This window comes from Anolis carolinensis, chromosome 2, assembly GCF_035594765.1.
Source record: "Anolis carolinensis isolate JA03-04 chromosome 2, rAnoCar3.1.pri, whole genome shotgun sequence".
NCBI lineage: Eukaryota > Metazoa > Chordata > Lepidosauria > Squamata > Dactyloidae > Anolis > Anolis carolinensis.
The window spans coordinates 155,528,249-155,556,057 of record NC_085842.1 but is presented as its reverse complement, the minus strand read 5'-3'; the positions used below and the strand labels follow the sequence as shown (position 1 = coordinate 155,556,057).

Below are 27,809 nucleotides of genomic sequence, written 5' to 3'. Positions count from 1 at the left end.
TATAAGGCTGTGCCGTTTTGAACCAAACGCTGAAGGATCACTCTATTCTATGTGACTGGCATCTGTCTTTCTCAAAAAGTAAAATCGGCTTGCCTTGTTTAGTAAACTGATTTTCCAAAAATACTGGTTTTACTTGATACCTTTAAGTTTCAGAAATACTTCTCTTCAAATTTGATTTTTAAAAAAACTGAGTTGGGTTCATAAACCATACTCAACTGAAATAAAAAATGTCAGTCATCTGCCTTTAAAAATTCAAGAAGAATTTGCTTGAAACCTGTGCAGAGAGAGAAGGGTAAATAAAACCTTCTTTTTGGGGGGCGGGGGGCGGTGGAGGAAAGAATATGGATTGTGTGCATGTATATGAGCAGACCATAATGGGAACAAGGAAGAAGTGGATGTGGGTCTGTTTCAGGAACATGGCTCACTCTGCAACCTGGGATCTTTTAATTTGGAGGTATGAACTCCCAATACATTGTAGTCCCCAAATTCAGGAGAAAAAAGGAAAAACCAGTGTAGTATATTTTGCTACTTTAGCCTACAAACCAAGCATACAAGCATAGCATGAAAAATGTTGAAGATGCTCAACGTTGTGCAGTATCAAATATTCAGCCAAGATTTAATTCTATATGTAAAAAATAAACAAGCAAATCCATCTCATTAGTATACAAATTTGCTTTAATCTTTAATAAGTAGTATAATTATATGCTATATATATTAAAATGTTTTAAATAAATTTCTTTATCATTTATTATCAGTAAACATTTGATATTTGTACCTGTTTTATATGTCTATATACCTAGGGTTGTGTAAACATTTCTTGGGTAAAAAGGGTCACAAGTAGGGAAAAAAATTATGAAGTCCTGGTCTCGAACAACTGTCACAGCTGGAGCGGACTCAATGAATCAATTGCTAATGGTAACTTGTGTAGATCCTGTTGATTCAACGGGTCTCCTCTGGCTTGGACTAGCAACTGGATTTAGGGAACGCCTCCCCTCCCCCTTTCCTGTCTTCCTCAGAGAACTGAGATTTTGCCCCCTGTGATAACTGCCTTTGTTCACATGAGGTGAACAATGCAAATGACACAATTCCCTTAATAATTTAATATTCCACAACCACAGAGTTGCACTAACTAGATCAATCAGAGCAGAGCTAACTCTGTATGTGCAAAGCCAAGGTTTTTGTGATCCACCCAAGGGCTTGTTTTCAATGTTAGGAAGAAGAAGAAAAGCTTTATAAAGTGATTTTACATGGTGAGAAACAGTGGGGTGTTTCCTCATGGCAACCATTCTAGTTCACCTTGTACTATACAGATAATTGCCATAGGGCCTAATAAAATCTAATGAAGTTACATCATTCCCATTAGAAACAAAAATGCCCCTATTCAAGTGCTACATTTGTCCCATCCAAAGAAGAACAGAGTCCCCTGATGGTAGTTACGGGAAATAGGAAGCAGAGGCAATGCCTTGGGGATGTCCAGGTTTTTGAAGGAGGAAACTTAAACATTCAGATGTTTTCAAATTATCCTTATCTAATTTTTAATCCTCAGAATTTGGAGGCCATAACAGAGATTTTTGTGATTTTTTAAAATTCACCCCCCCCCCCAAATATAACACAGAAGTGTTCTGTGTTCGTAAAGTTTGCAAACATAGTCTAGTATATGTTTTTTAATTTGTGAGTTTAACCATGATTGATTTGCAACTCTGTGTATCAATAAAACACTGTTCCAAAAGAGAATGCAACCTTGATAGTGTGCTTGTACAAGTAGTTGCATCAAAATTTTGTTTCAAAATAAGTAGCTGTATTAGTCTGTTCTAGCAAGAATAAGGAGTCTAACGTTATTGTTGTTGTGTTCATTCCAGTTATTTCTGACTTAGAGTGACCATATCATAGGGTTTTCTTGACAAAATTTGTTCAGAAGTGTTTGTCCCTGTCCTCCTCTGAATTTCAAAGACCAAGGCTTGCCCAAGGTCCTCAGTGGCTTTTCACAGCTAAGTGAGGATTCAAACCCTAGTCTTCCAGTAGCCTAGTTCAATACTCAAACCACTAAACCACACTGCCTCTCCCTGTGGTACTTTAAAGACTAACAACATATATCACAAACTTTTATAGACTGTTGTCGACTTTCCCAAGTACATGAAATGTTATCCAGGTTTATATAGGCAGTCCCCAAGTTATAAACAAGATAGGTTCTGTAGGTTTGTTCTTAAGTTGAATTTGTATGTAAGTCAGAACAGGTACATTTTTGAAGTGTAACTCCAGCATAGCATAGGAAGGGTTAACACCCCTTTGGTGTTTGTTTTGCTATCTGTGTCCCTGTTCAAAAGATTTCATCTCATTTTCTGTCCCTGTGATAATTGATTTTGAAAAATGTGGCTTTCAAGAATGCCCAGATCTAATGGGGTATCTAAATAATTCGGGACAAAGCAGGGTTTACCTGCTTTGTCTTGAATTGTTCCTCTTTTATTTGAGGTATTATTTGGACTGCTTCAGTGGATCTTCTCTAGTGTAGATTGTCAATTGGATCCAGTCTATTGACTGTGTCAGAATCTCCTCATGACATTGAACCACATATTATGGGTGCTTTTTATTACAGTTTGCCCACTGTATCCATGGATACTGCATTCACAATTTGAAAATATTTTTTTTCATTTCCAAAACAAACATTGGGATTTTTTTTGCAATTTTATATACAGAATACCATTTTATACACTGTTGTACATAATGAGTTTTGCGCATCCATGGATTTTTGTATCCATAGGGTGGGGGTGGTCCTAAAACCAACTCCCAGCAGATGCAGAGGATCCACTTTATTCTGGAATCATTCACGTTGTTTCTCCATTTTCTTTCATCTCTAGGGCTGCCCTAACCAATGGACATAGTCAAGAAGTCATTTCAGGCAGTTTATTCTGGTTGTCATAAAATAAAGTCAATTGACAAAAATGTGAGGAAATTAAACAATTATGGAGTGAAGTAAGGTAAATATGATTAAAAGACACAGGAGAGGTAAAAATATCTTCTATTTAATATGTTGCTAACTGCATGTTGAGTCCTATTACCTGGCAAAACGTGGGATATTAATGAATCACCACAACGATAATAGGGCCTACACTGTAGAAGTGATGGCAGTAGAGAATTCTTACTTAAACAAACAGTGGAAAGAAGGGTATGATTGGAGATAAAAAACAAACAGAGACCTAGGCATATGGATAGACAAGGCAGAGGGAGGAAAGGAGAACCTTCCTCAGAGATGAGACCTAGCAGATTGGAGGTGGATGAGTTCTTGAATATTTATGTCCTAACTTGTGCTTTTGTTGATCTCATGGTGATTGTAGTTGCATAAGTAAGGAACGGATGTAAGGATGCGCACCATGAGAATCATTGTCAAGGGAGCTGCCTGAGCAGCTCTTAGTTCCCTCCTGGGACAATTCTGTTCCCATCAAGTTCAAAAAAGAAGAAGAGGGAAAAATGCATGTGTTGATTTATATGCAGTTAAAAGGAATGCCTTGAGGGAACCTCTGGCACTGTAAAATACAGGGTTAGAAGCTCCTGTTGGATTTTACAAGCCCCCAGAATGCCAGGGCATTACGTTAGGAACATCCAGTGATGAGCAGAATGGAAAAAATGGCTTTATGCCCAACATACCAAAATGATTAATTCAGCCCACTGTCCTATGATCTCCAGTGGCCAAACCCAACTCGTGAATTAGATAAAAGGGGGAAACTTGAGAGGTTTCAGAAGGATTATTTCACCTTCATAGTCCAGGAACCTTGTCTTGGTTCATCTTTCCATCTCTCTCTTCCCACTTACTCCTTGTGTTTGAAAGCAATGGCTCAAAAATCAGTCAGAGTTACTAAGAATTTTAGTGCATCTTCGGCTGTTATGCCAGGTAGCCGAACTGGCTTTAGCACAGTTTCAGTATCCCGGGGAGGTGGAGCAGGCCTTGGACATGGTGTTGGTGGCTTCGGGAGCAGGAGCCTTCATGGTTTTGGAGGAAGTAAAAGAATCTCCATGGGTGGCTATCGCACTGCCCGATCTGGATACGGTTATGGGTTAGGTCACGGAGGAGTTGGGTACAGGATCGTCGGTGGTTCTGGGTACGGAGTTGGAGCTGGTGGCATCCATGAGGTGACGGTCAACCAAAACCTTCTGGCTCCTCTCAACTTGGAGATTGACCCAACCATCCAAAGAGTAAGGAAGGAAGAGAAGGAGCAGATCAAGACACTCAACAACAAATTTGCCTCCTTCATTGACAAGGTAAGTATTCCTCCTCATATTGTCCTTTGGGCATGATTAGGGATTTTGAGCAATGTGAACTTGTATACAGACTGGAACATTGTTATCTTTCTATTTTTTGCTCTTCTCCAGTTTTTTTTTGGAGCACATATTTGGTGGGAAAAGAGGTTCAAAAGTAATATGACGCAGAAATGAGCTTAAGAAAATGGCATGATTTAGAGGCAGGGTGATCAAGTTGAAACCTGAAGAGCATTTGTGTGTGTGTGTGTGTGTGTGTGTGTGTGTGTGTGTGTGTGTGTGTACTAGCAATATTGTAAAGGTATCAAAAAGAAAATGTGGGAAACATTGCAAACTCAAAAGAAATTATTCTTCATAAACAGATTCCACAGCTGGAACTTGGAAGAAAGCTGTTTTTTGCTATATTGAGACAAATGTCCTAATACTAGGAACTGTTGAAGAATAGAACAGATTTTGGTTGGCTCTCTTTGACTGGAGATGCTTAAGCCTAGATCGACTAACCGTTATCTCCATGATATTACCAATTCATCCTGCATTGGGTCAGGATCTGGAATAAATGACTTTGTAGGTTCCTTCCAGTTCACTGGTTGTATTATCCTGGATCACAGGAGTAAATCTCAGAACTTGATGGAGCTTACTTTGTGGTAGACATATATATGATTGCACTGTGACTATAGTCTGAGATCCAAAGAGCTACTTCACACAAAAAGGACCTTCTTGTCATTTCCTATTTTTAAATAATGGAAGATATATTTAAAATTCATCTTCTTGTTATGAGGTGGTGGGGAAAAAAATGCTAAGGCAGGGAGAAGAATCCTTCCAGTAGATCTCAAATTATAGGCAGATTTTTAATACAATCCTTCAAATAACTTGGACTTGATCCGCATAGGGCTTTATAGGTCAAAACCAGGACTTTCCACTTGACCTCCAAGTGGATTGGCTAGCCAGAAGAAGTTTGTGACAGGGGAGTTGTGTGCGCCTTGTAGTCAGGCCAAGTTTACAATCTGTCTGCAGCTCTTTGGACCAGATGAAAATTGTGCATGTTATTAAAGGGCAGCCCCAATTAAAGCATGTTATAGTGAACGAACCAGGATGCAATAAATCTGATCTGATGTCTTAAGGGACAGGCACAGCTGGTGAAGAAGTATTAACTGTGCAAATGCACTCCTGGCCACCACTGAAACTTGAGCTTCCAGGCCTAGGATATAATCCAGGAATACATCCAAACTGCAGACTTGTATCTTTTCCATGAGTGTAACCCCATCTAGCACAAGTTTAATACCTGTTCTCTGATCTGCCTTCTGACTAACCAGGAGCACTTTTATCTTTTTTGGAGGTTTCAGTTTATTTGCCATCATCTAGTTTGTTACTGATAACAGACAAAATTTTATGGTTGAAATAGCTTCAATGGATTGTGATGGTCAAGAATTTTAGATCATTGTGATACTACAGGCTGAGTATACCTTCTCCAATATGCTTGGGCCCAAGTGTTTTATTTATTTCCATCATTTCTATCCCACCTTTCTCACCCGAAGGGACTTGTTTTGGATTTTATTAGATTTTGGAATGCCTCTATTTGTATCCACATATAGAATGAGATATCTTGGAGAAAGGACTAAACATGAAATTCATTTATGTTTTATATACACTATATAAAGATAACCTGACAGTATTTTATGTGAAAATTTTAAAATAATTTTTCTGTTTGCGTACATTGATCCACTTTCTCAGCCACCTATGTGGACCATTTTGAATTTAGGAATTCTGGATAAGGGATGCTCAAACTGGGTTGCCATTACAAATGTTCTCCTGGCCGACCTTAATAGGCAGCATTTCTATTGATAAATGATTGTTCATTTTGTTGGTGATCAAAGCACTACACGATGATGTTTTCATCCTCCTCTGGAAGGAATAATTAGAATATTCTAAGGCAATAATTAGAATTTTTGACAAGTCTCCTGCTCTGATCGTTGCAGCATCATTCATTGTTGGGTCTAGAAATCTCACCCTGCAGCTTCCCAGTTATCAGCAGAAAAGACCCCTTGGTGCAGCTGATGACTGTTAAAATAGGGTTGGGGAGTCTGTTCAGGAAAGGTTACATAGTTTGCATTTGTAACTACATTTGTAATCCTGGTTCTCTGTGAAGCTGTTTTAAAGCTATTAGAATCCATGCAAGCCATCACAATTAGATCCCAATTCCTGAAAACAGCAGTTCCCTGGTTCATTGCCACATCTTCTCATTCTGTAACAACTGCAGGGATCTATCACTTTTTTGATCCCCTGACATCAGTCTCTGTATAAGAGACTGTTACAGGTGAGACCTGACACATTTCTATTTCTTTCCAGTGTTGACACCTTTATGAGAATTCCTTCCTGTCCAATTAAAATAGAGGGAGAAGATGCTAGGATGTTATTTTTCTTTGGTGATGGTCCAGTTTAGCACTAAGATGTTTTGTTTTGTCCGTGAACTTTGTTAATATGCAACTTGGTTTTCCTTTGGTAGGTCCGCTTCCTAGAGCAACAAAACAAAGTGTTAGAGACAAAATGGAGCCTCCTGCAAGACCAAAAGATCACCCGCCATAATTTTGATGCAATGTTTGAGGCATACATCACTAATCTAAGGAGGCAACTGGAGGGTATTTTGGGAGAGAGACCACGGCTAGAGTCAGAGCTGAAGAATATGCAGGATACTGTGGAAGACTTCAGGATCAGGTGGGCAACATAAAAAGAATATTAATGAAGATTGTTTCTCAAAAGAGGTCCTGTCTTGTTCTGCCACAAACTTTCTTAGATATGTTTTTGTAGACCACACAATAATTTTCACATCATGTGTATCTTTGGAACCTTCTTCCAGGCTTCTTCTTTCTCCTCTTTCTCTTCCTCTTCTGCATCCTGATTATACTTCAGCCCAAACTATTGGATGAGTTATTTCAAGGGGTCTTTTTTTTTTTTGTCTTTGTGTCAGGAGCGACTTGAGAAACTGCAAGTCGCTTCTGGTGTGAGAGAATTGGCTGTCTGCAAGGACGTTGCCCAGGAGACGCCCGGATGTTTTTGATGTTTTTTACCATCCTTGTGGGAGGCTTCTCTCATGTCCCCACATAGAGCTAGAGCTGATAGAGGGAGCTCATCCACTCTCTCCCCGAGTTGGATTCGAACCAGCAACCTTGAGGACAGCAAACCAACCTTCAAGTCATCAGTCCTGCTGGCACAAGTGTTTGACCCACTGCGCCACCTGGGGCTCCAGTGGTTCCTTATAAATAGTAAAGGCATGAGGGGGACATATGTATTTAGCATTAGCCTTGAAATTGTTCTGATTTGCCTCTCAGGCTAGATCTACACTATCCGGTATCCCAGGATCTGATCCCAGATTATCTGTTTATCCCAGATTATCTGTCAGTGTGGACTCATACAATCCAGTTTAAATCAGATAATCTGGGATCAGATCCTGGGATATAGGACAGTGTAGTTCCAGCCTCAGATACCTTTTCTCGGGCCTCTTCTGCTTGGAACTGGATTATATGGTACTGTACTCATATAACCCAATTCAAAGCAGATAATGTGGACTATCTTCTTAGATAATCTGGATTATATGGCAGTGTAGAAGGGGTCTAAGTGGAAAATCCCTTATTTGCTGCAAATTTTGTTTTTACAAATCTGAGGAGTTTTTGTTCATCTTTCAAGATGATATCGGAGAGTTATAGTATCTAAACAAGAATGAGTACCAAAAAAGGTTTCAGAGCAGAACACTAAGGCCCCATCTACACTACGAGATTATTGGCTTTGAAGTGGATTATCTGGCAGTGTAGTCTCAAATAATCCAGTTTCAAACAGATAATGTGGATTATCTGCTTTGATAATCTGAATTATATGGCAATGTAGAAGGGGCCAAAGCAAACCCTGCTGGATTAGGAGTACAACCTTAACTAGTCCAGTTTCCTGATCCCATCAGTTGGATTATGCTTTTTGCAAGAAACAGCCTTAAATAATTGCTGACAAATACCAAATGAATTTGACAGGTTATAACCAAGAGAGAATGAAAGAACTACAGATATTTCCAGGGAGGGAAGTAGAACTGAAATTCCAAATGTGGCTTAATATAAGTATCATAGTATCCTTTTTATGTTTCCAGTCAAGCAGCCTCGTCTTCCTTTCAGGATATTCCATTCCATTCCCAATCTATCCATCACTTCCTCCTATCAATCAGTCAGCATTTTGTACCTGCTGAAAATGTTCAGACCACATTGTGGCAGGTTTTTTAAAGCAAGGTCCCACCTTTTTTGCTCTCTTTCATTTGAAGACTTGAGTTTGAAGTTCTGTAGACATGCAAATGCACACCCTATTGATGACTCCTCATGCTCTTTCCCACTGAAGGTAGTTTAACGCAATGAAGGTTGAAGTGGGCAAACATTTGTTTCTTCAAAAAAAAAAAACAACAACAACCCTATCTTGTGTCAAATACAGATTTAGGATGGGATATATTGCATTGGCTCCCTGATGGCTCAGTGGGTTAAACTGCTGAGCTGCTGAACTTGCTGACCGAAAAGAATGAGCTCCTGCTGTTAGGCCCAGCTTCTGCCAACCTAGCAGTTCGAAAACAAGCTAATGTGAGTAGATCAATAGGTACGGCTTCTGCAGGAAGGTAACAGGGTTCCATGTAGTCGTGCTGGCCACATGACCTTGGAGGCATCTATGGACAATGCCAGCTCTTAGGCTTAAAAATTGAAATGAGCACCATCTCCCAGAGTTGGACACAACTAGACTTAAGGTCAAGGGAAACCTTTACTTTACTTATATTGTGTTGGTGCAAAATGTGCTAGGGTCTTGCACAAAACTGTTTTTTAGAAAAAATAAAGGGTTTTTACACAAATTGATTTTTCATCAGAAAACCAATAACTGTGGTAATATTTTCAGCCATCAAAGCAAGGATTTGCACCTGCAGGTACAAAAGAAAATACACATTGCTGATCAACACAGTGAAGAAATGATCTCACTATGTTAAAAGTATGTTTGAGATTTATTGTTTCCCCAGATATCAGAATCAAGAGTAAGTATCCAGTGTCATCAGCCTCATATATGTATAGTGCCAAAGACATTTTGTCTTCTCCTTGGTTGCCAATAATTGATAGTAATTTGTAATTTGTACCAGTAACTTCCCTAGCCACTGCAGTACAATTTCACCTAGAGGGAAATTCCAACCTGATTTTTTTTTCTTTTTGTGGCTATGTGACTATAAAGCTTCTGAAATCATTGGGATGGCATTCATGCTTCTCTAACTAATTTATGGGTGAGGTGTTAATTACTTCATTGCCAAGTTCCAGGAACATGGAAATAATGTCACAAAGGGCTAATAAAAGCTTTAATTTTCAAATTAAGTATGAAATTATTTGAGTTTTGAAAGAGATATCTCTTTCATGAGGGCTTGGCAGTTGTCTGATGGCCTGCTTCCATGCCTAAGTTCTGGAGAATGCCATTTCCTCCCAAGGATTGGTCATATGATGACACCTTTTCCCTCAAAGACCAGTTTCTACAACACCTTTTGGCAGCCTCCTATCTGGCACCATTTGAAAAGCAAAAATGGATAGATTTATGTTGGCCTCTCCTCAAAGTCAAGGCAATAAAGCCAGTCTGGGCATACTCATGTTTGCATTCCTTTGGAAACATTCATCATAAAGAGAGTGCCCAAAATGGAAACATGAAGGTATTTAAGGGTTATCCAGCCTACAAGGACACTAACACAGACATACTCAACTTCAGAAGCATATCTGAGAAATCGAGTGGATTCAAAAACAGAGACAGCTGAGGATTTGTGGCCTTACTTTTTTTTAATGCAAAATGAGGAAGTTTATCCTTCCTGGATTGAAGGTTGAAACGCAGTTCTACACACATCCCTATATTTTGCAGTGTAATTCCCGATTGTAAAACTTCATCTGGAAATGCACATATTAAAGAAGATTGTGTGAAGAAATGTGTATGACAGAGGAAACTGCATAGAAAAAAGAATGCACATTTTTATGAAATGTGTTATAAAATAGAGACTGATACAGATATTGGATGGAACAGCTTTATGAATATAGGAAAATTGATAAGTGTATGATATAAGCCAATTAATTCATCCCTCTTTCAAAAATATGGTTAGGAACTTCACATCCTGCTGCTGAAATTCAGATTGAATTATTTTATTGGAATTAGATATTATTTATAGAACAATAACATTAGTGTGTCCTGCCCTCTCAGGTGAAGTACACATGATATCTGAAAAATCATACTGGCGTGTCCTGCTACAAAACCAATTGCAATGGTAAAGGACATGTTAAACCTTCCATTTCTCAAAGAAGCTATCTTTGTCAGAAAATTTATGTGATTGTATTTTTCTGAGACTTTTTACTGCCTATCCCTGAACAATGACTATGTTGTACAATTTCCTCCAAACTTTCTTCTCAATTTTCTTTTGGCATATGATGGCAACCACATTAAAGAAAATCACATATATACAATCCCCAAAATGACATTAGTTGTGCATCATTGTAAAGGATGCCAATCTTGGTCATGGATCAATAGCTTAACGATCAAGCCTCATTAAGGGAAATGAAAGAATGTAGAGTGCTGCCATTACTTATAGTGATTCTTGACCCCGAAAAACCTGATAATTCCTCATCTCTCTGGAAAATGGTCCCAACAGTTGTGTTATCCAACCAGAAAATTTAGACAGAGTTTGGAAAAGTTTTTTGGGAACCCAGCTTTAGGAATGCTGACTGGGGGATTCTAGGAGTTCTGCTCCAACCAGGTCATTTTCCTGAACTCTGTTTTTGAGGACATAGTTCTGGCTTCCTGACACTATTTTCCTGACCCAAGTCTGAATGTTAGAACACTTGTAGCCAAGCTTCCCGTGTTTCGTAGGGATCAATGGGGGAAACCTCACACAGACACATCCCCGTGGGATGAGGTTTGTGATAAGTTGAGAGATGCTGGACGTGAGGTGATAGGTTCCCCAGGCCCATGCCGGGCACCTCTGGATTCACCACGATCCGTGGCAATTCTGGCAGCTGATGTGATACAGTCAATATACACAAACGGACCTGATGAAATGTTGATTATGGTTCTGGTCATCAGTTTAGAAGGTTTCAGAATAATTTGATGAAATATATAAAAGATCTGTCTGATTATTTTAAAATTGGCTTGATAGTCAAATGGAATCTCCATGTGCATGATCACATTACCTCTGAGTACCAAAAATTGGGAATTGACTGACAACTGCCTTTCTGAGCTTTCTGAAATTGTCTATCTGGCTACCTTTGCTAGTTTAGATGATCTCTGCTTCTGCCCCTGTAGGCTTGTTTTATGTTCTCATGCTAGATCATGCTAGTTGCTTTTAGCTTTACTTAATTCTAACTAAGATATTAAAGACCTCTTCACACGGGGCAAAATAGATCCGTTTTGCCACTTTTATTAGCAGCTTGAATGGGGCCTGCCGAGCACTATGAGATGAAAGGCACTTCCTCCTTCATCACGGGGAGGAAAGTGTGTTTTGGGTAGCTCTGATGGAGCTACCCGCACTTTCCTCCCCCTTTCCCTGTATGATGGGGAAAGAGCGGCGGGGTAATTGCCGCCCATTTTACCATCTGATGGGGACAGGGTGCCCATCCCCACTATGTGATGGGGGAAGGATGGAGAGCGCATGGAGTGCCACAAGTCACCTTGTGCACTTTCCCTTTCACCAAAATGGCCTGGTCCAAAAGGGCCATGAGAAGAGGTCAACAGTCTTCTATTTTAAAAACATACTGGTTTGCAAAATCATACCTTTTTTTTACTAGGTATTATTTATAATTATTTTTATTCATTTATATCTCCCCCTCCAACCCATAACGGGACTCAAGGTAGCTTACAACTTATTAAAAATAATCTAGATTAATAACTATATAAAATATCAACAGCAATATTAAAGTTATTTTGGAAAGATACACACTATGATAGAGTTTTGACCCCATGAAGACCAAACTGGAATACATAGTCCTTCCACACAAAATTCCACTTCTGTGCGCTCTGTCTGTCTGTCTCTCTCTGTCTGTCTCTCTCTCTGTGTCTTGTATTTTTAAGCACTAATGATTTACATAATTCCTCTTTCCTATTAATAGGTATGAAGATGAAATTAACAAGCGTACAGCTGCAGAAAATGAATTTGTTGTTCTCAAAAAGGTGAGAAACTAAATATTTGTCTGTCTGAGCCATATATGCACACAAAGCAAATAACAGGTTCCTTGTAATTATTTAAAATGTTGCCATAGCTAAAGCATAGTCATTTTACCTTCCAATTGTAATTTGGCAAGAGACAGCCGCTCATTTTAACTAGGGATAGGGTAAAAATTCATTTTGCTTTGTTTTTTTCTTTAAATCAAAATGGAACCAAACAGATCTAGTCTTCCCATAGGGATAGTGTTTATCAGAATGTATCTAAAATTAACAATATTCTCATGCAGGAGAAAGCCAAAGTATAACTGCAACCTTCTTAAAATGCTGATAATGATAGGTATATGGTCACAGTAAATAGTGGTGGAGGAGTATCCTATCATTCAAAAGTTGATTTATGTTGTCATGGGGTGTGCTGTGGATGTGCAAGCCATGAAATGAAATTACTTTTGAGAAACAGGGGAAGCGAAAGAAGGTAGTATTAAAAATTGTGAGTGTAGAGTATCCCCCATATCCTTAGGGGATAAATTCCCAGACTTTGTGTGAATAATAATTAATAATAATAATTTTATTTCTCACCCGCCTCTCCTCATGGCTCGAGGCGGGTCACAGCCTAGTCAAAACCACAAATACTATGAGAATTTTACAGATACGCATATTAAAATGAAGTTCCATAAAAGATACATATCAAAGTATTTCTATAAAATACGCATTAATCACACAGGACAGAAACCAAAACGTAGGGCATGAGTTTAAAATTCATGCTTTCAACTGGCTAGGTAGGCCTGCTGGAAGAGCTAGGCTTTTTAGATGACTTTTAGTGAATCCACTGAAATGAAGGACTTCCAGCCCAAGAATGCCATAAAGTCAACCTGGAGGACCTAGAGAATGCCTAAAGAGGATGTGGATAAATGAAGCTATGGATACCAGTCCCATGAATATGCGGGTCATACTGTACAATAGGAGTTTGCTCATCCCCCAAAACAACTATAACTAATGACATTTTAAACATGCACTTCCAAGTTTTTCCTTTTTCTAATGAGGTCTTTTCAATATGTTTTAGCTTATTGCTGGGCAGAACTGATGGGAATAGTAGCCTAAAGCATCTGGAAGGCCAAATGTTCACCCAGTTTTAACCTCTCAGGGGAAATTGTGGCTTCGGTTTCATAGCAAGTGCAGTATTCAGTCTTTTTCTTTTTTCCAGGATGTGGATGCTGCCTTTATGAACAAGGTTGAACTGGAGGCCAGAGTGGATTCCATAAATGATGAAGCCACTTTCCTGAAAAGTTTCTATGACGCCGTAAGGAATAGCATTTTCTGGTCTTTATTGGATGCTAAAGAGTTGGTGGGAATTATTGTCCAATTCTTCTGCAGGCTGGAGAAGTCTGATTTGGAGAATAGATGCAAAAAGGAAAGCTTTTAAACATCAGTCAGAGGTGCTTTGATTGTCTTTTCCTGCATGGCAAGGGGTTGAGCTGGATGGTCCAAGTGGTGTCTTTCAGCAATATGTTTCTACGATTCTATGAAAGGAATTCCCTTCCCAAAATGATGTACATGGGCCCATTTCTGGTTTTTAAAAGAAACCTGAAGACATATCTATTTCAAACTGCATTAGATTAGTTGTGCTGGAGTCTGAAATTTTCGTCAATTACTAAGTAACAAAGATATGTCTCTATGATTAGACAGGGTGAAGCAGTTGGTCCAAGCAGTAGATTTCAGGTATCTTTTCAAGAAAAGACGATGAACTGTTAGTTGATAAATTTGTTATTATTCAATTTCTACTGACAAAGATGAAGGGGGAAGTACCTGAATGTTCCTTCTCTGTTCTGTATGCCAAATAACTTGTGTCTCCAATATACTATGCACTTTCTTGTCATTTATTGTGGGTGGGGATATTTTTGCTGTTTTGCATCAGATAGCAAGATACTTTGGTCTGGTCCTGATCCATAGCCTCTGCCAGTGCTTCCCATTTGTTTCTTGTAAGGCTTATTTCTTCATTAAGTTTTGTGAAGTCACTTCCTGTCTGAGAAGGAAACTGGAACATATTTCATGTGTTTTGCTTTGGGAAAAAAATTGTAGGAATTAGCCCAGATGCATGCCCAAGTTTCAGACACCTCTGTAATTCTCCAAATGGACAACAGCCGAAACCTGGACCTGGATAGCATCATTGCTGAAGTTAAAGCTCAGTATGAAGATATTGCCAACAGGAGCCGAGCAGAGGCAGAATCATGGTATCAAAGCAAGGTGAGAAGGGCCAGAATTCTTTTCTTTTGGGTCAAATTTAAAAAAGATCCTGAGCTTAAAGATTGAGATATGAGTGGGTTCCATTTTGTTAATGGCATAGGAACTCTGTGTGGTCCTAGCCAGAAGGGATATTGATGACTAATATAAGGCAATTGACTTAGCTGTCATACCAGAGAAATGGTAGGTGTCTGTTTAGATTAGTGATTCTCAATCTGGGGTCCCCAGATGTTTTTTGGCCTTCAACTCCCAGAAATCCTAACAGCTGGTACACTGGCTGGGATTTCTGGGAATTGTAGGCCAAAAACATCCGGGGACCCCAGGTTGAGAACCCGTTTTAGATGGTCATGCATTATTCCTCACTTCTGCATTTGTTAAGGCAGCCCTGGTTTCTAATGAGAACCCTCCTGTTTATTCTGCTGAGATATTAAGTTAGCCCACAAATGAGCATTGTTAGGTAGTCATCAACATTTCTAGAAGTAACATTCAAAACGATGCTGCACAAAAAGTATTTTATAGTTGACCCTCCGCATTTTTGAATTTAACTTTATGTATTTTATCATTTATGGATTTGATAAATATGTTCTTTCTATGAATCTCTAGCTCCTCCAACCCAACTCTACAGTCAACTGGAAGTTGACCATAGAGTTCTACTGGAGAACCGACAAATTCCTAGATGGATGTTTCCTTAAGTTAAAAGAAATTGTTTTTCTGTTTGCATTTTCCCCACTTTTGTTGGAGTACTGAGTAACAAGCTTGACAAAAGTGACAGGCCTATTGCATACCAATTTTTCTGAATTTGAGGTTGCTGCTCTTTTGGCATAAATAATATATGAAGCATCTCTATGTGTTCAAAATTGTCTCTATAATTCTTCACCAGATATCATAGTTGAGATATAGGGGTTTGAAACCATTTCATTTAGTTGGGTCCCTCTTTTTTCTTTTCAGTATGAGGAGTTGCAGCTGTCAGCTGGAAGGCATGGAGATGATCTGCATAATACAAAGATTGAGATCTCAGAGTTGAACCGCATGATCCAAAGGCTCCACTCCGAGATTGACAATGTTAAAAAGCAGGTACTGCTCTGCAGAGGAAACAACATATTGTGTCAAAAATATTTTGGGGGTTGAGGCTTTTATATGTGGAAATAAAGCTTGGAGGGAAGTGAAAAAATAGTCAAATAAGACAAGCAGCATTCGAAGGGTTGGGACTGTAGTTCTCAGGTCTCTGAGCTATCACCATATTTGATCTAAACATTTATTTAACCCCAAATGGAAACTCTTGCTTGAGTGATTCATAGAGATAGCCAGCATACTGTAGCAGTTTGACCTCTAGGCTAAAACTCCAGAGACCAAGGTTTGTATCTCCACTTAGCCATGAAAGCCATTACATAACAAAAACATTATTATAAGATGTTCACTCATCAGGACACAGGTTCCTTGAAGATGCAAAACTGTCAACATTAAGTGATTATATCATTAAGGGCAAGGAATGGTTTGGTTTTCTGAATTGTATTCAGTTGGAATTCCTATAATCTTAGGCACTATAGTTAATGTGAGGGATGATGGAATCCATAGTTTAATAACATTTGCAGGACTATCCCTGTCCATCACAAAGATGTGCAGATGAATGCAGAATCAGAGACATCAGTGGGAATGTACTATCATGAAAACACTCTATTAAGGCCACCAACTGAAAGATATTGTGCTCTCAACCAAGTTCTTGCCTGTGCATCTTGCAGTGTGCCGGCCTGCAAGCATCCATTGCTGATGCAGAGCAGCGTGGAGAACTTGCCCTGAAAGATGCCAGGAACAAGCTAGCTGGATTGGAGGAGGCTCTGACGAAGGCCAAGGCGGACATGGCCCGTCAGCTACGAGAGTACCAGGAGCTGATGAATGTCAAGCTGGCCTTGGACATTGAGATTGCCACCTACAGGAAGCTACTGGAAGGAGAGGAGAGCAGGTAGGTGGACTGTGAAATGCTAAACAGTACTTTATCCTGTGAAGTAATTTGGCATGGACAGAAGCACAGGACGCACAACTGTACTGCAGTCACATTTGCAGGGGGCAGGGACCTTTTTTCATCTGAGATATCCTACTTGACTTCTTATCACTCAAACAAAACCCAGCCTTGAGGTCTAGACTGCAACTCCCATCTATGCCAGCTGGGCTCATCAAGGGATGGAGATGCTGGGAGTCACAGTCCCAAACATCTGGAAGTCACCAGGTTGGAGAAAATTGGCCTATTCTTTCCATGACTGCAACATACATATCTAACCAAGAAGGAATCCAGAATACTAGATTTGAGGCACAGCTTATAAATATCACTTTTAAAACAACATCTCCAGGAACACCTCATCTCACATGGAGTTGTCAAAGGCTTTCATGGCCGGGATCACAGGGTTGTGGTATGTCTTTCGGGCTGTGTGGCCATGTTCTGGAACATGGCCACGCAGCCCGAAAGACATACAACAACCCTCACATGGAGTTGTAGCCCCAATATTAACTTTCCAAGCTCTACTTTTTACTTTTACTTTTTACTCTTGATTATTTTTCCACATTTTTTTTTACCTTTTAGATGTTTTCTAAAGAAACTCTTGACCAAGTCCCCTTCACTTTGTTTATATGAGAGAGCTAATATCTTTCAGTAAAAGAGCCTAAAATTAAATCCCAATGACAACTTTTTCACCTGGACATTAACAACTTGCAGAAATTTCTCATGAGGAACTGAAGAGGCAAGCAATTTCTTTTAACTCAGGGTTTCCCAAACCCTGGTCTTCCAGATGTTTTGGACATCAGCTCTCAGAATCCCAGATTATTAACCAAAGCATCAGAGGCATTTGGGAGCTAAAGTCCAAGACATGAATTCAGAAATCACTACTCGTGAACAAATTCTGTGGCTGTTTTAAAAGCATGAAGTTCTACCCTAGGTATGATTTAGAAAAGGAGTAGACAAATGTAGTTCTCTAGATCTTGCTGGGTAACAGAGTCCATCGAACTGAGCTAGAATTCTTAATTGCAAGCAATGCTGAAAGCTGAAATTTCTCAAAATTAGGAGGGCCACAGTTGTTCATGCCTGTTTTAGAAAAGGAGCACTTTCCCTTGGAGTTGCCATAGGGTATTCTTGAAAACATGCTTAGCTGGGATCCACTGCCAAAAGGAACACCTATGTGGACCTATTGCCAATAGCAATGTCTCCTGGGTCCCCCATTTAGCCAGGTCATGGTTGCATCATCATTATCATTAGCCATAACCTATATGCATATTGCCATTTAAAAAAAAATCTTCATGCCTCAGAGAACATTTTAAACATTATATTCAGGAAGAAAATGAAGAGAGCCACCATTGGAATCAGGGTAGGAATTGTGTGGCCCTGCAGATGTTGAACTGTACCTCCCAGCTTTCTTCAATGATGACTCTGCTTCTAGGAGTTGCAATTTAAAATCTCTGGAGGGCACAATTTTCATGCCTGGTTCAATCAAGGCTCTCCTGGGTGACAGTTTGATCCTGGAGCATCCTTCAGTATTCCAGAATTCAGACCACAGTATTACTATATTGTAGAAGACACAACCTCTTGCTCTCTGTGGATGGATGATCAAATTGGTTGATTCACTTGGGCATCTCAGTCCTTAGTAAGACCTCATATATGCAGTGACTAAGGTGTGGGGTATGTTTGCAGCAACTTCTGAACAGCTGCACCTGGCTTTCAAGATACTGAGCACAACAATAACTTTCCTTGTTCCTTTTTTAACAGGCTTGCTGGAGAGGGAGTTGGTGCAGTAAACATTTGTAAGTAACATACACATGAACCACAAAAAGTCAGTAAGTTATGAGCCTCTTATGTATAATGTCATCCTTCTAGTCTCCCTCCTTCCCTTCTGGCAAAAGGTACTCAAAGAACTGCAGAGCCTTCATACTGAAACAGCTGCACAAACCATGATGGTTGCCATCATCAGGAATTTGCAAAAGCCCCTGAAAATTTATCATTTTTTTTAAAAAAAACTCTTAACTTTTATTGACATTTCTCAATTTTTAAAATTTAGAATGACCCCAAGTTTGCTTTCAGCAACCCCTGATGAGCAACCCAAGGGTACACAGATGCCATTTGTTTCCTTCTGTTTTGGCCTGATGTAAAATCACCAGACTTGCTTCAGAATTACTCTGTCAGTCAGGGTTCAACCTGTCACCTTCCAGGGTCTCTTGTCTGCTATACAAATGTAGCACTTTGACTTTTATTGCTGCCTCCTAAGAAATCTTGGGGTTTATAGTTTGCTAAGAGGCATCAAGGGAGCTCCCTGGCAGAAGATGCTAAAGATCCTTTCCTCAACCACAAGTCCCAGGATTCCAGAGTGGGACAATTAAAGTGGGATTACAGCATGGTCATTCTATAATGTGAATGGGACCCAGATGCTCTTGGACTCTTTTCGGTGGACTGTTAACCATGTTGGCTCACTGTTAGCAGTGTTGGATAGACCCAATGGGAATTATAACCCAGAAGTTATCAACTTCTGCTTTAGACCTAAAATGGGTTCTAGTTGTTTTGGGGTTCCCAGATGCCATTAGCCCCAGCCAACATAGCCAGCCAGCAGGCATTATCAGAAGCTGTAGCCTAATCTGAATGTTTCCTATGCACCACAAATGCTATGAAAGTACAAGCTAGAAGATTGTCCACTAGGCCAGATTAAATTGCTGCCTAGATTTCCAAGAGTTGCAGTGAGATGCCTCTACAAAACCCATAAACAGTTCAAGAGAGGATAAGACACTTGCTGTTTTTCCTCAACATCTAGTCTTCAGAAGCATGCGGCCTTCAATCCTAGGGCTCACAGCTACTAGAATTCACAAGCTAATACTATCCCCAAAAAGTATGTGTATGTGTAGGTTTTAATGTGTGTGGATACATGCATGCATGCATACATACATACATACATGCATACATGGACAGATATGCACCGGCTTCACTTGTTTGTCTTAATCATATATCAGTTAGGTTTATTTGTTTTTTTATCATTTATATTCCATCTTGCTTCCAATATGGAAAAATAGAAAACAGCTATAAAAACTATCCAGCATAAAAGTTTAAATTGTTATGTAACCAATCCTGTTAAAAGTAATGTTATCACTTTAAAATACAGTTTAAAATATAGGATTTGACACATGAAGTATTTTCAATTTAGTGTTGATTTTAGCTATGTATTTGTGATGTGTTGCCAGATAAAACAGTTTCTTATTTTTCATAGAATCATAGAATCATAGAATAGTAGAGTTGGAAGAGACCTCATGGGCCATCCAGTCCAACCCCCTGCCAAGAAGCAGGAAATCGCATTCAAAGCACCCCCGACAGATGGCCATCCAGCCTCTGCTTAAAAGCCTCCAAGGAAGGGGCCTCCACCACAGCCCGGGGGAGAGAGTTCCACTGTCGAACAGCCCTCACAGTGAGGAAGTTCTTCCTGATGTTCAGGTGGAATCTCCTTTCCTGTAGTTTGAAGCCATTTTAACAGTACAAAGGAATGAATCTATCTTTGATGGAATTAAAAAGGCAATTTAGAACACTCTTTGGCAGAAGCATCTAGAACTTTGCCCCATGATTTCTCAGGCAGCCTCTCTGGAAGGCCCTTTATGAAGATTGTTAGCACTGGGTGGAGAGAAGAGGCAAAGAGCACTCTTGCAGCCAAAGCAGCACTGAAGGACAAGTGGCAGAATGACTGGAAGACTGTTGGGAATTACACCCTTTTTCAAAAGCACATGTAAATAACAGTGCCAGGACATTAGCCTATAGAGATAATCATATAGAGGAAGAAAAGAAATGATAAAGAGAAAGCGTTGCAATGAAACTGGCTTTTGAGGCAGGCTCTTGGCTATGCACTAAAATGTGCAGTTAGCTGTGTAAGATTCCGTTATGCAAATTGTTCCGTCACACGCTGGGCCTGTTACTGATTGTCTATTATATAGGACGTACGCTTTATGCCCAGCGGGAAGCCAGGGTGCCTAAAGAAAGGTTGTTGAGGAATTTCCCTGAAAAGATGGTCTTGAAGTCTTTAAAGAAATAACAAAGTCTTTATTGACGAACAAATAATAAATCTTCAAGGAGTCTTGTCCCCACAGGACAGGCGATAGGCTTTGAATAACTGTGAAAACCCTCTTATAACCTCTCCCAGGCTATCTATTATCTGGGCCTAGCTGGTCTGGGACCCACTGCCAACTCCCAAGTGCGTCTGGTTGTCGAGTGGACCTACCAGCCAAGGCTTTCAGATGTTTCTGTGCTGTTGTTCTGTATCCTCGGATGGTCAATATCCCCGGTGTTCTTTAAATATGTAGCTTTTTACGGGACGAGCTGCTCTATGTCCTATAGATGAGCTTCCTAAGTGAGACTAACTTAAAAATGGCTCCTTCCCTCCCAGAGCCCTGAACAAGGGGCGGAACCAAACTTAATGGTGATTGACAGGTGGCCTGTCCTATGAATGCAAACATTTGCAGCAATAAAGTAAAGTAGAAGGTTCTGGTACAGCTGTACCAGCACACAAATGCTGGTAAACTGGCCATGTTTCCCCACTTTCATATGTAGAATTCAGCTTTCAGGAATGACGTTTCCATCAACCCATATTGAAAAGGGATTCTTATATGTGACAAACAGTATCTGACAATAACGTATGTGTCGGTTGTGGAATAACCAGTACAGCCTGTTCTGAAAGGGTTGTGTGGAGGATTTGCTTAGGAATGTGTTCTATTGAATTCAATGGGGCTCTGGAGTAAATGTGCTTGTCTGCTTAGCATGCCTTTACTGGGCTACCTTTGCAATAAGCATCTGAAAGTTGCTGGCTCTCCCATGTCAATTAATCTGACCCAAGTACATAAATGTAGTCACATACCAACATGGGATGTAAATCTTTGCTTGTTTCATTTCCTAAGTGCAAGAAGAAATTGAATTAGTCATCCACATTTGCTGGCATTAGGGCACAGTACCCTGGTATTTTATATCTAAAGGAACACCTCTCTAGGAATCTCTTACGTCTACTAACTCTGTGGTCAGCCTCCATTGGAAGTTGACCACAGAGTCACATTGGAAAAGCTAGCGATTCCTGGAAATAACATTTTAATCAAATCCATGAATAATCAAATTCACAAATGTGGACAGCTGACTATAATTTTAGTTCCACAAGAAAACAAGGTTTCTGCATAAACATGAAACACTAGTTGTGCTTCAGAATCCTCTTTGCATAAAGCTCATGTGGTATTCTTGTGCAAAGATTTTATATGTGTGTACAGAAAATGCACATCTTGCACAAAATATACTGATTCCCATGCCGAAATATTGTAGGTTTTTTCTTACAGAAAATACACACTGATGAACTGCACATAGGTAAGTTTTTTGCACAGAAATCTGTATTTTTTGCAAACTGTGTGAATCACAGATTTGGAGTTTGCAAGAAGGACATTTTTGTGCAGAAACAAAGTGTTTTGCAGAAAAAACACATTTTCTGAGGACAAAAACTATATTAATTCTTTCATTAATCCTCCTACCACACACACACACACACACACACACACACACACACAAGTTCTGAAGTGTAAGGAAGCTTATCTCTGGTTTCCCTTCCATTGGTGGGATATCTCAAGTGTCACCATTTGTTGTTCTTGTGGCTGTGACTATTACAGAATATTCTTTCCATCCCTATCACACACACACACACACACTTACTTCTAAAGGTGGTGTGATACATCTCCCATCTCTTTATGCCTCCCTCACCCACCTATGTGTTTGCTGAGCTTGTTCCATATCTCTGACTATCTTCATCGCCAACCTGCTCATTTTCTTTGCAGCTGTTGTCCATTCATCCGGAGGCATGAGCTATGGTGGCGGCAGCAGTGCCATGGGCCTTGCAGGAGGAGCTGGTCTCGGCTATGGAGGAGGAGGCCTCAGCATGGGAGGAACCAGCATCAGCTCCGCTAGTGGAAGAGGGCTTGCCGGGAGCATAGGTTCGGGTAGGGGGAGCAGTTCCAGTATGAAAATTGTATCCAAAACATCTACAACCAGAAAGAGCTATCAGAGCTAAAGGCTTTGGCTGTAAAAATCAGTTAGACCAAATCCCCACTCCAGGCAGAACAAACAACACATGGCATTACCACCAATATCTCTAACTCAGCATGTGGGGGAATTCTGTTATCTTTTAGTTGTTTTTTCATTGCAGTTTTCATCAGCCTTTCTAGTGTAGTAAGTGGTGAGGGATGATGAGAGTTGCAATCCAAAACCAGCTGGGAGACTAAATGTTTCTCATTCCTTCTATAAAGCATGGGGCAATTTCTAGCATAGCACGGACATGGGGGACAGGGCTACTTTCTCCCGCAAAGGACTCCAGCTGTTTTAATTTTGATGCAATCAAACCAGCTGGAGAGAAACATTTTAGAGGTACAAAGTCATTAGCCAAAGAAGGGTTCAGTTCACATGCAGTATTCTGGCTTAGTTTTGCTGTGTGGTTTTAACTTGGCCCATGCTTTGCAGAATTTTTTCACAAGCCCCATTCTATCATGCAGGTTGTGTTTCCATTAAGTCTAGCTTGCTCCTATCCCTCATCTTGCATCAGAAATCCAAAAGCTTCTTGTCAAGTGATTCTTGCTATACATATAACCTTTCCTAACTAATGTATACTTCTCCAAAGTCTCAGTGGTTCAACAGCCTCCGATTTGGATTCCAAGTTCTCTTCATTCTGGGCTAAAATAGTGCTGCTCTACAACCCACAAATTTTGGACAGTGAGTTGCCAATGCCAAAGGTTCCCATTTGTCTGATATATTTAAAATATTTTGCATGTACTCTAGCATCCATACTTGGTTCTCTTGCAACAACTATACTCTTCTACTGAAATGAATAGGAAGCCTCTGAGGAGTTTCTCATCTACACTTTAGATTCCATATTCGTTGCACAAATAGCTGAATCTGGTTATTTATAAAAGGGCCACTCAAGTCCATACTGAAAAACATTATATTTGATCAGCGCGAGAAGCTACATTTGATCCTGACAAGCTCCTCTATATGCATGATTCCAGCTTTGTTTTGTCAGCATTAATGGCTTTTCACAGGATTTTGTCACATTAGGAATATAATTATCCAGTAGTCTATCTTTCATCCTATTCTTGATTTTTAATAGATATGTGATAACTGCCGCTTTTCAAAGATATCGTAAACCTGCATAGTCTATCAGCAGATACTGTACTATACCTTACTGAACAATATGGTAGTATTCTGTTTTTTCCCCCTGATAATCATATCTTAGGGGGTAATTGCAATTTTAAAACCCTTTAACAACTTGGTAATTAACCTATTCAATGATTTGATTTAAAATCCCATAACTACTTAGTAATTAAACCATTTGTTATTTGCTTAAAAACAGTCACAACCCACCTAAAGTTAAATAGGTCAAGTGCTGCTGATTCACTCTGTCAAATAAATGTGTGAAGTTACCACCATCTTCCATGGCTAATAGAGAATGGGGTGCTGAAGGGCAAATAGTACAAAAGAGACCACATCATCTACAGCACAAATCCAAAACTAGCAATCATTCAGTCTCCAGAAAATGAAGTAAAAATTAAAAGTGCCAATAATAGTTTTGACCTAAGAAGAGTTAGCTATGACCTTACATTATGGCTACCTTTGGCTGAATCATGTCCTGCATAAGACAAGCCATGGAAATTATAACAATCTATTTTTTTTCTTTTCATATGTATTATTTTATAGGGCCGGGAAAAAATAAAAGTTTTCATAGGCATTGTGTTTGTTCTTTTAAAATCCCAGAAAAAAGCTGGATTTATTATCCTATCACAGAAAATCATCTTTAAAAGATACAGTTAAACAACAGGTGTGCACCTTTCTTGAGCTACAAAATACTTTTGTATAACATTATATATTTTTAGTTTTCAAAACTTTTGAGGATCTTTGAATGGTGTTTCTAGTGCTGGCACACTGAAAGCATTATGAATATAACCACCTTATCATATTGGGGCTTTTTGCCCCTCGTAGCACTTTGGAGATGGTCCCTGCAGAGCACCATCACATGATACTTGGCAGGCCCCACCTTCTTTATCCTCCAAGTGCTGAGGAAGCTTCCTTGGCAACAAGGGAATGGTAAGAATGTTTTGGGTAGCTCCATTGGGGCTACACACATTCTTTTGCCCTTTGCTCCATCTGATGGGGGAATGGGAATGTGACAATGCACACCCTTTCCTCCATCTGATAGGGACAGGGTGCCAACACACCTTGTCCTGTCCCCACCATGTAATAGGGGAAGGAAGGAGGGTGTGCGGGGTGCCACAAGGCACCCCATGGAACTGCCAATGAAATAAACTGTTTGGACTTGGAGAAACACAATATTTTACAACAAAACTATGAAATAATTGTAAACTACAATGTTGGAATTAAAAATATTAAGACTATTAGATATTCTTAATCTGAAATCCTAAAATTCAGTTATGGAAAAATGGCAAATTAGTTTTACCAACTGTTACATAACATGAGTGTGATATGGCAGCAAGATTAAAACTCAGATAAAAACCATAAGGATGTATCCATTACCACCCCCTAGAATCACTTGTCATAAGCAAAATGGCCACATTTGTGGATTGTCTCTAGGCATGTTTATTGTTTGTGCCCTCTAAAGAAGAGAATCATTGTAATCAGACTACTGCTCCACTTGTTACTTTGTATTTGCATTGAAATCTTTCAGGTTTCAAGGAATTGCCTTAATAAATTGCTGTTAACCCAAGTTGTGTCCATTGATTATGATTTTAACTTGGAGAAGAAACAATTGAGAAGTTCCTTGATAGCCTTATTTAAATATCTTAGGGGATGTTATGTAGAAGGTGGAACACACTTTTTTTCTGCTCCTTCACTACACTTGAACCACAAGAAAAGAGGTTCCACTTAAACACTGGGTAGAATATGTTTCCTATAAGAATGGTTGAACAGTGGAATAGACGGCTAAAATGAAGCTGGGGAGACTTTCCTACTTTGGAGGCAGAGGCGGTCCAACAATGAGGCAAATTAGGCAGTCGCCTGTGGCGCAAAACATATGAGGGCACAGTCGAGACTGCTTTTTCTGTTGATTTGTTGTAAAACATGTTTTGGTGCTTAGTTTGTAAAATCTTAATGTAATTTGATGTTTAATAGGCTTTCCCTTAATCCCTCCTTATTATCCAACATTTTCGTTTATCCAACCCTTTTATTTTTCAGTGATTGGTTTGGGGGGGGGGGGGCGAAATTCTGTTCACCTACACTTGAAAAATACCTAGGGCCGGCTCTGTTTGGAGGCCTTTAAACAGACTGGATGAGCATCTTTTGTGAGTGGTGTATTTGTGTATTTCTTCATCATTGAGGTTTGGGCTCGATAAATATTGCCATCGCTTCCAGCTCTATTATTCTCATCCAGCTCTCAACATGTAGCTTCTATGAAAACAGAATTATGTTTTTTGGAAAGGCAAGTCTTTTTATCTGAACTAGGCTTAAACCCATGATCTTGTTAGTAACCAAGAATCAGCCTTGGCATTTAGAAAAGTACAAAACTATGCCAGGCCATGTTTCTCAGTAGTGTCAACAATGTCTGTCTGCAGACTATCTGGCATTTCAGACCTGGAGATGCTGGGACCTTCATTATGCAAATAATGAGCTCTTTGAAGTGGCTGGTGGATCAGAATGGAATAAGAAAGTGAATCCACTCTAGGTGATAGCCCAGGTTTAAAAGATATATGGGATGGCACACTATATTTCTCCTTTAGATTCAGTTCCCACCACGGACATGGGGAGCTGCCAGCTGCCATTGTGTATTCTCCTACTGTAACATTTTGAGCCCCACTTTAACTGGTTCAGCAAATCTTTTCAAATCTCTTCTTAAATGCCACTGACAATATGGAAAGTGTCTCTAAAAAATCATAGCCAGCTAACTGGCCCATTGTAAATATACATTCCATGAAACAGAACGTTAGATAGCTTCCTGGGATGCCAAAGGGAGTGATACATAACATTCTACAGTGCAATTCTTCCTAAAAGCAAGTTCTAGTCCACAAAGAGGTCTTTTAAAAAGCCACTTTATTAATGCAAACTGATTGTATCACTACCCATGTGCAGTTTGACCATAGGGATAATGTTTGAAAAGCTTCAGAGTAGAACTGCCCACTGTGTCCCTTAACATTTAGTAGAACACGTTTGGAACCAGATCCTAGCCAGATGCCCCCTACCCATATACAACATGTATTTTTTCAGACATAATGTCTTTTATTTGTTCTGAAAAAAATAACGGCTTATTTGTCAATATCTGTGAGCCTGCAGTGTCCTCTATATTTTCAAGTAAGCATGCAATCTAGTTTGGGATTTATGCTTTGGGGTACATGAGATTTAAATTTCTATACACACAAAGAGCTAATTTTCCTAAGTCTCCCTTTCTCAGGAAGGAAGGAAGGAAGGAAGGAAGGAGGGAAGAAAGGAAGGAAGGAAGGAGGGAAGAAAGGGGGAGGACTGGCATCAATGAAGGGTTCCTTTGAGCCCTTGCATGGTGCTCATGGTGCAAATTTAGGAAAAAGGTGGGAGAATGATTTATACTTCCCTTGTGCATACATACGGATCCCAATCTGGAAAAAAGCTCCACAATTCTTTGAGGTAAAGGCAAATTAGAAGGTTCTACATGATGTGGCTTAGCCTTTGATACCTACTTCCATGACCTGGCAGATAAGGAATCAAATGGATCAGGTTGGCACAAGTGATCTTAGGCTGCGGTGGCACACCACTCATCAGGGCATGAGACAAAGTCACTGACAAAACTCACTGTGAGGGTCTGAGGGAATGTGAAATAAGGACTCCATATTGTGATGAGTTCACTGGAAAGGGTTGCTATGGCAACAGCTGGTTGGCTGAGCTAGCTAACATTCTGATTGGTTGCTGCCTTTGGCTTGGCAGAGGCAAACCAACAGTTTTTCCAACTGAGGTTTCAGTTTCAGTTTGTCTTCTCTTCTGGAGAGTCAGAGAAAGACGCTGAGTAGATTTTTAGTCAGGAATGTAATGGCTGTCATGCTCTTCAAAGTTTGACTATTTAAAGAAGGAATGAGACATATTCAAAATGACTGTTACATACTGTTGCTCTGTGTATGTGTTTGAACTC

General features: G+C 39.7%; 1 protein-coding gene and 1 long non-coding RNA gene across 2 annotated transcripts; one reads left to right on the top strand and one right to left on the bottom strand.

Moving 5' to 3' along the window:
- The first annotated feature begins 3,830 nt into the window (after positions 1 to 3,830).
- LOC100562008 (keratin, type II cytoskeletal 5) lies at positions 3,831 to 25,420 on the top strand. The gene is made up of 9 exons (XM_008104077.3): positions 3,831 to 4,254; positions 6,755 to 6,963; positions 12,384 to 12,444; positions 13,640 to 13,735; positions 14,515 to 14,679; positions 15,625 to 15,750; positions 16,416 to 16,636; positions 18,428 to 18,462; positions 22,492 to 25,420. The coding sequence occupies exons 1-9, from the start codon at positions 3,880 to 3,882 to the stop codon at positions 22,722 to 22,724; spliced, it is 1,521 nt and encodes a 506-aa protein (XP_008102284.3). The 5' UTR covers positions 3,831 to 3,879; the 3' UTR covers positions 22,725 to 25,420.
- On the bottom strand, positions 22,379 to 27,809 carry LOC134296307 (uncharacterized). Its single transcript, XR_010003005.1, has 2 exons — positions 27,364 to 27,809; positions 22,379 to 22,695 (listed from the first exon to the last, which is right to left on the bottom strand). It is a non-coding gene; the product is annotated as an uncharacterized LOC134296307 (long non-coding RNA).

What these genes read in the sequence shown, in the direction of transcription:
- LOC100562008 (XM_008104077.3), top strand. Translation starts at nt 3,880, where the DNA reads ATGCCAGGTAGCCGAACTGGCTTTAGCACAGTTTCAGTATCCCGGGGA. An exon ending in TTGACAATGTTAAAAAGCAG is followed by an intron (nt 15,751 to 16,415) that starts GTACTGCTCTGC and finishes TGCATCTTGCAG; the next exon opens with TGTGCCGGCCTGCAAGCATC. An exon ending in AGTTGGTGCAGTAAACATTT is followed by an intron (nt 18,463 to 22,491) that starts GTAAGTAACATA and finishes TTTTCTTTGCAG; the next exon opens with CTGTTGTCCATTCATCCGGA.